Here is a 12,502-nt window from a genome sequence, read left to right as displayed (position 1 = left end):
GTTTTTTTTAGCTGAGAAGTGTGAAGACACCTTTGTTCACCGTGACTGTATCAGTTGTTGTCCACCAACTTGCACATTTGAAAAGGATTGTCTTGGCAGCAATCTGCACTGTTTAGATGGCTGTTACTGTCCAGATGGTAAATATTGAATGTTATTTCAAAAAATACGTGTAGAACTACTATCCAACACCACAATGATGTCTAAATAGACTGTGGTTAAAGTTAACGCCTGGAAATTATGAATATTGTAAATTCTGCCTTAGATGTTGTTATTGTTACTGTGATTCTTCCCTTTATTGTGTGATCAACATTTATCTAGAATACAAAGGTGTCTCAGCATGCAATATCAGTTAAAATCTGGAGATGTTACTAGTGCTTCCTACAATAGGATTTAGTCCACTTTATTTGAATTATTCAAAAATTTATAGAAATTTTCCTTAAACAGAATGTGTCATGCTCTGTACAAGAAACCAAAGTTTCTGAGACCGGTATGGGACAAAAATTATTGACTGGACTATGAACCATCCTAGTTCTAGACAGACTAAAGATAGTGAGATTTCAGAATATTTTCATTTTTGAGTCTGTACAGTTTTACATGCTTAAGGCAGACATTTTTCATAAAGCAATAATACAGAGTGGCAATTCTTATTAGAGAACGGTGCTCTGAGCTCTCTGCACTCACTTGGCAAATGATTTTGCTGGTCCTTGTTTAGGACTGATAACATCATCTCCTGGGAGATTGGAAAGTTTGAGTCAGATGGGAGAAGAGCAGTGATCTGGGGTTGGTTAATTTGTTTTATATCTCATTAATTAACTTCTTTCCCAACAGGTCTCATTATGGAAAATGGAACTTGTATCTCTTTGTCGAATTGTCCTTGTATTTATCATGGAACTGCTTTCCCTGTAGGCTCAAAAATTGAACAAGAATGTAGCGACTGGTATGTGAAAGCCTGTGTGTTTCATCTCTCAAGGACTACTGTCCATAGTTAGTTTAACACAGTCACACAAATTTTAAACAATAGTTACTGTTTATGTTTTACAGTCTGAGGCCTGTGTATCACTAAAACATACAGGCTATTCTGTGTGAATTCAAGGCACATTAATTAACTCAAAACTACTTATTTTGCTAACAATCTGAACACTATTACTCTGTTTTGTGATTTTCCTTTTTAGTATTTGTGTTGGTGGCATTTGGAACTGCACTGATCATGATTGTCCAGGTATTTGTATTTCATTCCTCTTTTCTCATTTCATAACAAAAATGATACACTTTTTTGAAGACACCAGAACCGTATATGATCCAAGGCTTTTGGCTGCCAGTTTAGGAAAAAAGATTAAGCAGGTGGATATTGACAGTAGCTGTGGGCCAGCTGGAATGAAACTGTTATTTGCCTGATCATACTCATCCTGCCTTTTCCCATGTACTTCCCCTACCTCTGTGCTACATCCACTTCTTGTTTTCTATCTCTTGTTTATGCTTAGTGTTATTTGCCACAGATGGTGTATTTTTATTGCCTGTGCAGTACCTAGGCCATGTATAAGTATCTCCTCACTTTCAGGTGCAACTTTATCGTAAGTAATAGGAGAAACATCATTCTGATGCTGTGGGCTGGGATTTTGTCTCTTGTAATAGCAGTTCATGTTTGAATAATCATCCTTATCTTTAAAGATAGCATGTCTCTGTAATGAGTCACACAGAGGAACATGCAGCAGGCAGATGGTGAAACTCCCTTGATAGTTCTGTACCTCAGACAAGGTTATATTATGAAGGTTGTGAAAGATTTTTTTTTTACAAATTAGGGAGCCCTCTTTGAATGAGGTAATAAGGCTTAACAGTTGCTAAGCAAGGCTTGACAGTGTGGATCTGTAATGTGAAACAATTGCCATGAGAAGCACTCCCTATGTCTTGTGTGTGTTGTGTATGCACATGAGGGGTTTATTACAACTACTTTGGCCTGGTCCTAGGGACAGAGCTGCTGTTAGTAATGGGAGCAGGTTAGATGTGCTCCAACAGAGCACCTCCTGCAGCCAAAATGGATCTAGTTTGTATGCTCTGATGTTATCCCATGGTGTGAATGAAAGTGTGGTAAGTGGGGATGAACTGGAGATTTGCTTCAGCAGTGCATTCCTGGTTTGAACTGGAAAAAAACCCCAAAATGTGTGCCCTGATGACACCTGCATCCCCTTCATACCTGTGGTAGCAAGCAGTTCCATAATACCTAGAAGGATGGAGAAGAGGTCCTATTTTATACTGAGTCATTGGAAAAAAAAGACAAAATATTCTAGGATACTTCTGAATTGTAGTAAAGAGGAAAGTCTTTTGTATTTTAGTCACAGGCACGTCACCTAGTTAGAACCAAAAGGTGCTGCCCATGGATGTATTCTTTATGAGATGGTATCTGTTGGAAATAGATGTCTCTAGCGTAATTTGTTTCTAAATGTCATTATTATTGGGTAGATTAAAGTTAGCCTGGGTTGTATACTTAGAAATCGTGAGAAAGTTTCTTTTTTTCTCCTCTCTTACATGATTTGCAGAATAATGATGCATTCTTATGTAAGAGAACATTCTTTATACTTTTTCTCTCAAGCTGAGTGCTCCATCACAGGCAGCTCTCATTTCACAACATTTGATGGACGCCATTTTACCTTTCTTGGGATTTGCCAGTACATTTTGGTAAAAGGCACTGGAAAAAACAAATTCACAATCACTTTACAAAAAGCACCTTGTGGACAGGTAAGATACATTTTTTTTTGAAATGTTGAAACAATCAGGTCTGTCCATATTTCAGGCAATCTTCTATAAATTCTACTGTAAACTACTTGGTAATGTTACATAGAAAATATAAACTGAAATCATCTTACAGCTTTTTTTTTGTTATTGTTTGTGTTGCTACATGTTATACTGCCCTTTGTAAAAGCTATAGCAACTTTAGAGGGATCAAGTCTAAAGAGTTACTCATTTATGCTTATCAAAGTTGTATAAACACCTTTAGTTATAGTGCCAACAGATGTCAGGCTTTGGAAAAGCTGCTGTTGGCAGAACTGTAGGTTTAATACATCACTATTTAGGCAAGAATATTTTTTTTTGGTAGCTTTAGATTTTATTTGATTTGTTATAACATATTTAATTTGTTGGAACAATGTCTTTTATGAGACTAGGCCCCACACATACTTGTTTGAAAATATTTTGGCAGACATTCAACAACAGACTTTAGGAATAAAGGTGCTTATAAAGAGTCCTTACCTTTGAGAGTGGATTTAATGGTGCTGTTAGACTCAGGAGAAGGGGCCTTGAGACTGTGACTCACAGCTGACCATGTGCTGAGGACAGGGATGTCTGAACACCTCAGCAGGGAGCAATGCCCTTCTTTGGGACAGTCTCTCATGTCCTTCTTTCAAAAGCTTGATTATGATCTGGTGCCTCTCTACCTTTCTTGTAAGCACCTCCTTCTCCTGCATAGGTGTTATTTTTATTATTTTTCAGGTGCTACCTAACCAACCATTTCATGCTTGAGGCATTTCAGGTGGCCTCAAGCATGAAACGGTTAGTTAGGTAGCCGCTGAAAAATAAGGTTGCCACTGGTGATAACCTTTTGTAGAGCTCTAGGCACCTTGAAAAGTTTCTGGATGAAAACAGAGGTGTCCCTGGGGAGCAAAAGATGCTTGGTTTTGGCTAATTTGGTGTTGGTTTTTGTCCTGTATTTAGGTTCATAAATTCTGCCTGGATTGCACACTAAAATGATGCATGTGACATGGTTTATAGGTCACAATTTTTCAATAGTCAGATATTTATAAATTATTGTAATATAATACTGGAGAATTTATGTCCTTTTTATCTGCAATCAGAGATCATCACTACATTTTATGTGTGCCAAAGTTTCTTTCTCCTGTGTTGCTGCATTTGTGCTCTGGTTGCAGCAGCTTGATTTAGATCAGGTCAGACTCTTGCCCTACCAATGGTTAACCCATCAATAAGCAGTACCCAAAGTGGCCATGCAAGTATGGAATTTTCAACCCAGAATCAGTACCTGGGGGGCCTCTGTCCACTTTCTATAATACTGCCATAATACCTAACATGCATTCTCCTAGCATATGAAGATTATGCATAAGCAATGTTATATGATGTTGTACATACAATTTTGAGTGCCTTGTTTATATGCTTTGAGTGATAGTTTACAACTGATTTACCTGATGACAGTTCTGATATTTCCTTTCTACATGCTTTTTTCCCACCTGTTTGTTTGGTTCTGTTTTCCATGGTAATATTAATGTCATTGTCTGTTTCTGCGGGTGAAACTTGTTTCTCCTTAGAACTTTGACCATGCCTGCATTGAGTCTATAACACTGGTTCTTGAAGATGACGTGAGGAAACAAGTAACTCTCACAAGACATGGTCAAATCCAAGCTGTCCCTAACCAAGTTTTTAACCTCAATGGTAAGAAGTGCATGAAGAAAAATATTACCAGAGTTCACATTCTGTCTCTTAAATGCTCCAAAACTTTTTAATAGTATCAGTCTTTGAAAAAGGAATTTCTTCAAACATAATTTCTTATGGAATTTCTTACTTCTTAGAACATTAGTAGTAATTATAGAAATCTACTTTTATCATCTATAAAACAATTCTTCATTATGCCCTCATTTCTTTGCATTTCTTATCTTACAGAGTACCTAGAAATTCCACTCATTTTGTTTGTGTTTAGGGGGAGAGAGGTAAGAAAAAGAAAGGAAGTGAAGAGATCTTGATGCTAAGGTCTAGCTTGTTTAAAGCTTTTTAGACTAATTAGAATGGAAAAGAATCCATGTGCTCCATGGGATTTATATTGATTTCACTGCTAACTTATGTTGTGATTTCAGACAGGTTACTTCATCATTTTGGAAAGGATAGTAAAATAAACCAGCCTTAAAAGCATGTTATAAAATTAAGCACCGAAGGTAGAAATGATATTGCTAAATTTTGAAATTCACAGTGACCAGTTAGTGGAATTTTAGTCTCTTTCTAAAAGAGTTAAGTGAGAGTAAAGTTCTTACCCAGACTTCTGCAAAACAGATTTTAGGGAGTCCTGTGCTGGTGATTGCAGTTATGTCTTTTCTTCATTGAATTTGTCCAGTCCCAGTACTGCTTTTGGCATTCACAGTTTCCTATGGCAATGAGCTTCATAGCTCAGTTATGCTCTATCTTGACAGTTCTGCTTCATAATTTGATTGGTAACTTCGTTTTATTTCTTTTGAATTAGTCCCTACTCACTTTCTTGTCTCTTTCCACAGTCTGCAACAAATATAATCTATGAAAAGTATTTTGGTGTCACATTCTTGATAATTGTGTGTATCTAGTAAGTCTGATTCCCTAAGGACATCCTTAAGGATTTTGTTTTCCTCTCTTGAATCTGTGGATGTGTGTGCATGGTAGAGGCTGCTTATGAAGGTAGATACACTTTAGGCCTTCAGCTGCAAGTAGCCCAACAATGTGTAGCAAATGAATGCTGTGACTGTGAAATTTCCATTTCCTCACATAATGGATTTGCTGGGAAGGAAGGCTGGGAATTTGATAGGGACTCAGTTCACATACAGTCCAAGGAAGGAGCTATACTGATGTCAGGTCAATAGTGGTAAGAGAGAACCTGCTATCTAAAGATTCAATGTACTTTACAGAAATCTGTTACTTACTCTTGTAATATCACTGGAGACTAAGAAAAAAGGGGTTTCTTGTCTTGCTTTCACATTTCCAGAGGCTTGCAGTTGCTTTGATTTCTTCTAAAATAGAAAAAAAAAACCAACCAAACAAGCAAAGAGAGGTGCAAGCATGGTTTCTAGATAACAGAAGCAGGTGCAGAAAGCTGTGACATTTTTAAAATGTCAACAGTAGCTGGAATTCCTGATTTGTGTTGTTACTGGAAATAAGCTAAGATAGAGAATGGGAAAGGATATTTGGCCGATGGTGAGGTTGTGCATAGTTTTTCATTTTATGTCTGAATTTTCAAATTTTTTTTTTTTGCTTAATGGGTAAACCTGGAAGCTAGGTTTCAGTGACTTTGTTTTTCTTCTTCTTTTGCTATGTTCAGGGGCTATTGAAATTCAGAATATATCTTCTTTCTTTGTTCAACTGAAAACTAGTTTTGGTTTGAAGATACTGTTTGCTAAAGATGGAGAGAGGATCTATGTTCAAGTTGATGTCAGATGGAAGAGAAGAACATTAGGACTATGTGGAACTTACAATGGAAATTTAAGAGATGATTTTCTGTAAGTTTCATGTTGTGCATTTATATTGTGTTTAATAACAAGTGAAAAGTTTTGTAGAACATAATCATCTGATAATTTAATTTCATTAACATGCTCAAACTTTATTAAACTAACCAATATAAAATGTCCTAATTAAAATGGTAGTCACTTTTATAAATATGAAAGTCAAAAACTTATGCATTTTAAGGTGTTTTTTAAAGTAATTATGGAAAGCTACCACATTATTTGTAGAAATTTCTGGATTATGATCTTATTTGAATGCACTTTTCCCTTTCTTGTTGCTCCCTTATCTTCAGAGCAAATATATGAGCACTGAGAAAAAGTGGGGGTGATAATACTTGTATCATCCTCACATGGCTGACACTTACTACTGCTTGATTTTCCTCCCCACATCAAGTTTTAATGTAAAAAAATGTAATTCTGAACCACAGGAATATTTTAATTAGAAGGGCATAATTTCCTTATTTTTAACCTTATTTCCTCCAAATTTCCTCAAGCTATAATGTCACAAAACTTGTCTGCACAGCAGACCTAGAATGTAGGGACATTTTCACAGGAATAAAATGTTGAGGAAAAAGTTTCACATGCCCTCTCTTCTTTTATACCTCAGAGATGGAAATTCTTTTGGCACATTGACTCTTCAATGTGTCTGTACATCTAAGCCTCTTTATTGAACTTGCATCCCCACCCATGTACACCCTAAGGTCAGCAGGATGCTTGCAGTGTTGATGTTTTCTTTTTCAGATCTCCAGCAGGGATGATAGAAGGGACCCCACAACTTCATGCCAATGCATGGAAGGTTTCCTCAGCTTGCTCCATGCCTATCAATATTCCTGTGGTTGATCCCTGCAATGTGAATCAGCAAAATGGTACATTTTCACAGGGGAGTCTGGACTTAGCTGTATCTTATTATTATGGGACAGTTTTTCTTTTCTCTGTGAAAAAGTTGCACATACATGTATTTCAGCTTCAGGTTTAGATGTGCACTTTTTTTTTTTTTTTTTTGGCATCAGCAAAGATCATTTTCCCATACATTTTGTATGTAAAATGAAGTTAGTACTTGATAAATAAAAGCTAGTTGGTAATTTAGTGCTGGGTGTACTGGCTATAGGCACTAAATTCTGCTGATTACTATACATGCAGTTTTTTAGCTATTTATGATCCTGTAAATTATGCCAGTTGAGAGGAAAGATTGATGCATGATTGTTAAAGGAAGTACAGGAGACAGTGTTGAGATCAAACGTCCTGTCTCTGGCTTCTGCATGATTATTGCACTAAAAATTTCTTTATCCTCCATCTATGTTCTCTGACAAAAACTGTTGCAGACAATCTGAGAGCCTTGAATTTGTTCAAATTCCTGGGGAAAGATTTAGTTTTGGCTGGTTGGCATGCCTATGGTTTATGTTGAACTTTCACTGTCTCCTTTTTGCATTGCTGTTCTTTTCAATTAATGAAGACAATGGGTAGACTGTAGTTGCCAATTCTGACAGAATGTAGTCTAATATTTTTAACATTTCAGACATCAGATCTCACTAGGGATGTGGGATTTATCTATATTTAAAGCCTGTTGAAGCAAGGCTAGAATAACAGTAAATCTCAAACAATGTGGGGAATCCTAGGAGTTTTTATACCCTCCTTGGTGTCTGTCTTCTCAAGACAGCCAGATCTCTCAGCCAGATCAGCTCAGAGCCTTCATGCCTTACCCTCAGTTCTGTGCTAGCTCAGTGAAGGTGGAGTTTGACATAAATGTGTGCTGCTTAGAGCAGGAGGGTGGACTGCATGACTTTCTGAGGGTCCTTTCCAGCCTGAATTTCACTATGATCCTCTAAGACTCAATGTGAAAAAGCAGTGGAGAGTGAAGTGATCCACACCATACAACAAGCACAGGCATCTTTTCCAGGTCTAAGATAATAGTGACCTGATCAACAAAGGAAAAAAAAAAAAGATTGTTTGTTTGGTTACTTATTTTGTCAGGTTAATTTTCAACTGAGTTAAGTTGTTAAGTTCAGTCCTTGAATCTAGTTTACTAAGAGAGTCCAAAAAATCTGAAATTCTGTCAATATGTGTATTTGGAAATGGACATGGAGTTTGAAGGAGAGGTGCATTCTTTTAGCAGCAAAAGTGGCTTAAATATAATCCACATCACAGAGTTCCTTAGCTATTCCACCACTTGTGGTGGTAGTCTGCTTCAGTGGCCAGGGGGCAGGAGGAGAGTTTGTTGCTGCTAGAAGGTGTATGGTCAGTTTGGGATTTGCATGCCCTCAAGCTCTGCTTTGTAATACTTCCTGAGACCACATGCCAGGAAGTACATGGCCATTGTTGATGTTAAAGCTAAATGAATGTCAAGTAGGAAAACCATACTCCAAGCTTTGGGGGACTCTAAGTATTCTTTTGAAATATATTATTTTGCCATTTAAATTTCCTGTGTTATAAGAGGAAGGCATAACTTAGTATTGAGTTTTAGTACAGTTATTTTTATCTTAAATAGAGTTCTCTATTGAGGGAGCTGCTTGCAATATCAATTTTAAACTGTAGGATTGTATGCAAGTGTTTATATTGCACACCTGGCTATGTTTGATTTTAATATTCCGCGCTATGGATTTGACTGACTGTTATATTAAAATGGACCTGGCTAAAACAATGTCACCTTCTCTTAGCTGGGTATGCATCTCACTGTGATATCATCAACCAAGAGGTGTTTGCTCCCTGCCATGCCTACATCAGTCCAGGGCTGTACTACCAGCTCTGCCGCTTCGACGCGTGCAAATGTGGGAGCAGCTGCCTGTGCAATGCTTTGGCACACTATGCTTATGTCTGTGGCAAGCATGGTGTCATCATTGACTTCAGATCTCATGTGTCTTACTGTGGTGAGTAACATTTCCATAATGGAATATCTTTTAGAAATGTGTAAAACTCTGCAAATTTCAATCACTCCACAAAATATAAGGGTTGGCTTCTTTTTCCTGGAAACTAGAGTTGTGCCATGGTGTAATGATGTACTAGGGGAGAATGGTAACAGCCTTTACATTAGGTATCTGAGTCGGTGCCTCTGAGCTGCCTCATAGGAATGTCTGCCCTTTCTATTGCTCACAGAGAGAAATGGAATTCTTTCTTTGAAGCCCTAAGTCATATGGAAGCCCCTATTAGGATAAAGGAGTCAGGGAGTGGCCGGAGTGGAGCCATTCCCTAAGGGGGGTTGGCAGGGTCTCCCTAGCCTGGGCAGGACAGGGTGTTTGATACAGTAATGATTTAAAACAAAGCATTTCGCAGAATCTTAAAGTATCGTGAGTTGGAAGGGACCCACAAGGGTTATTGAAGTCCAGCTGCTGTATTTCTGTTTCTAAGCCATATAGCAATGCCTCAGCTTTAGCTAGACCGTTTGGAAGCCTGAATTACTAGATAGATGCCCAATTTGATACATAGAAAGGACAGAAAGCTACTGTTTACAAAACAGATGATTCCAGTCAAAAATTGTTTTAACAAAAACCCACCTTAATCTTAATATATCTAACTACAGAAATTGGTAACATGGCATATTTTTCTCATGCTTTTCAACTAAACCCAGTGCCACAAGAGACCACTTTGCTTTGATTTTCTTGAACTTCCATGATACAATACTTTGTTTTCCATTTTTCACATTTTAACAGTATGCTGTTCTCCCTTATTTCTCCCTCTCTTTCCTCCAGCTGTGATGTGTCACAGTGGTATGCTTTATCATCAGTGTTCTTCTTTTTGTAAACATTCCTGTGCTTCACTTTCTATGGCAAGTATCTGTGCTGATGACTGTGCAGAAGGATGTAATTGTCCTGATGGGAAGTATTTTGAAGAGTCAGTCAACTTTTGTGTATCAATGTAAGTAGTAAAAAAATAGAATATATGTATGGACACAATTTCCTCTTTCCAGCAAGATTTAAAGTAGCTTTTCTGCTGTTTCCCTCAAGATGCAGACTGCCTAGAAAAGAACAAAAAATATTGACAATTGTGTAACAAACAATATGTAAAGATTTAATATTCTGTTTAGAATATTAAATTTAATTATGTTAATTATATTTAATTATGTTTAATTAAAGATTTAATCTGTTTAAAATGTTTAGAGAAGGGTAGTGAAACTTTTTAATTCATGGGATAGCATTTTCATATCAAAACCTTGTTTTTAGCACTAAAAAAAAAAGTGAGAAGGAATCTATAGAGCAACAATCCATAAAGAAAGGAATGGTATGGGAAGAGTGGCTAGAAGTGTTTTTTTTCTGTGTCACAATGCAAAGCTCTTCAGTTAAATGGGAGGAAATAGTCAGTGAGAGGAAAAAGTTTCATGATTTCTAGATAATTTTATTGCTACTTCTAACCTGTCTGGCTCTTATCATGGAGTTAATGGATTTTGCTATTGTCTCGGTCCCTCTGCGAGCCTCTCAAGTACCCTGGGCCAGTCTCGAGTCGGCAGACACTGGGGAGGGCAGCCCCGACACGGCCGACAGCGGGGAGACACTGTCTGTGTGTGCCCCGAGGGTGCTGAGGGCACCTGGGCTGACAGCAGGGAGACACTGTCTGTGTGTGCCCCGAGGGTACTGAGGGCACCTGGGCTGGCAGGGAGACACTGTCTGTGTGTGCCCCGAGGGTGCTGAGGGCACCTGGGCTGACAGCAGGGAGACACTCTCTGTGTGTGCCCCGAGGGTACTGAGGGCACCTGGGCTGGCAGGGAGACACTGTCTGTGTGTGCCCCGAGGGTACTGAGGGCACCTGGGCTGACAGCAGGGAGACACTGTCTGTGTGTGCCCCGAGGGTGCTGAGGGCACCTGGGCTGGCAGCAGGGAGACACTGTCTGTGTGTGCCCCGAGGGTACTGAGGGCACCTGGGCTGGCAGGGAGACACTGTCTGTGTGTGCCCCGAGGGTACTGAGGGCACCTGGGCTGGCAGGGAGACACTCTCTGTGTGTGCCCCGAGGGTACTGAGGGCACTGGGCTGGCAGGGAGACACTCTCTGTGTGTGCCCCGAGGATGCTGAGGGCACCTGGGCTGACAGCAGGGAGACACTGTCTGTGTGTGCCCCGAGGATGCTGAGGGCACCTGGGCTGACAGCAGGGAGACACTGTCTGTGTGTGCCCCGAGGGTGCTGAGGGCACCTGGGCTGGCAGGGAGACACTGTCTGTGTGTGCCCCGAGGGTGCTGAGGGCACCTGGGCTGACAGCAGGGAGACACTCACTGTGCCCCGAGGGTGCTGAGGGCACCTGGGCTGGCAGGCAGACACTGTCTGTGTGTGCCCCGAGGGTGCTGAGGGCACCTGGGCTGGCAGGGAGACACTGTCTGTGTGTGCCCCGAGGGTGCTGAGGGCACCTGGGCTGACAGCAGGGAGACACTGTCTGTGTGTGCCCCGAGGGTGCTGAGGGCACCTGGGCTGGGCGCCTTTGCAGCACAAGAGACACCAGAGACATCGGTAGAAGAGAAAGGGCCGACTCTTAGCAAGGGTTAATCCAAGGTTTTTTTAGGAGTCCCAAAAGAGCTCCTGCACCTCAGGGGCCTCCTGCCGAGAGAGCCCCGGGAGATGTGCCAAGGTCACATTTAAAGGGAGGTGGAAACCGATAGTAGATAACATTTTACCAACCAATAAGTAACTCTAAGGGATGGGTGCTGGGGGACAGACATCTAGGACAGCATATGGGGCAAGGCTTGGGGGGCTGACCCCTGGCCTCTGGCTGATCACTCGACGACCTGGACCAAAACTTCTGGATGGAGGGGATGGGATGCTGAGTGATTGACAGAGAGCCAGGGTGGGGGATTGGGGATGATCTCATCCTGGGAGAGGGATAACACAGGTAAAGAGAGGGGGGTTTGGGATAAACCATTTTGGAAAAATATGGGAATACAAAACAAAACTACTTCAAAGTATTACAAAATATAAAAACGCACTACAACATGCTATGATAATATGATCTACCTCATGATATTAAGAATACTTTCAATGGGAAATGAATGTTTTCATTCTACTCCCATGACTGAAAAGGAAAAGTCCTTTCTATTAGAATAATGCACATAAACGGCAAAAAAGAAAAAAAAAAAAAAGAGTACAGAGATAGAGGAAAATCCTGGCTTTGCTGAAGATGACATGAGTTTTGCCACTGACTTCAATGCAGTCTGAGTATCATCTTTAAATTTTTTGTCTTTCAAAGAATATTGTACATATAAGGATTGAGCTAATGATTTAAGTTAATGTTATGATGAGACCTGCATATCATAACAGCTTGATAGAGAGCCCTTAAATCCCATTTCATC

At 39.8% G+C, this 12,502-nt stretch overlaps 1 protein-coding gene across 1 annotated transcript in view; it reads left to right on the top strand.

Annotated features, from left to right (window-relative positions):
* Nucleotides 1–12,502, top strand: part of OTOGL (otogelin like) — a 92,901-nt gene that overhangs the window by 17,642 nt on the left and 62,757 nt on the right. Inside the window, exons 12-20 of the mRNA XM_077178025.1 lie at nucleotides 12–137; nucleotides 829–937; nucleotides 1,173–1,219; nucleotides 2,588–2,733; nucleotides 4,311–4,434; nucleotides 6,059–6,236; nucleotides 6,981–7,105; nucleotides 8,894–9,103; nucleotides 9,923–10,088. Coding sequence (XP_077034140.1) covers nucleotides 12–137; nucleotides 829–937; nucleotides 1,173–1,219; nucleotides 2,588–2,733; nucleotides 4,311–4,434; nucleotides 6,059–6,236; nucleotides 6,981–7,105; nucleotides 8,894–9,103; nucleotides 9,923–10,088 — 1,231 coding nt within the window. The remainder of the gene's footprint in view (nucleotides 1–11; nucleotides 138–828; nucleotides 938–1,172; nucleotides 1,220–2,587; nucleotides 2,734–4,310; nucleotides 4,435–6,058; nucleotides 6,237–6,980; nucleotides 7,106–8,893; nucleotides 9,104–9,922; nucleotides 10,089–12,502) is intronic.

Source organism: Agelaius phoeniceus, chromosome 5 (assembly GCF_051311805.1).
Source record: "Agelaius phoeniceus isolate bAgePho1 chromosome 5, bAgePho1.hap1, whole genome shotgun sequence".
NCBI lineage: Eukaryota > Metazoa > Chordata > Aves > Passeriformes > Icteridae > Agelaius > Agelaius phoeniceus.
The sequence above is the reverse complement of the archived record's forward strand: the minus strand, read 5'-3'. Positions and strand labels throughout refer to the sequence as shown.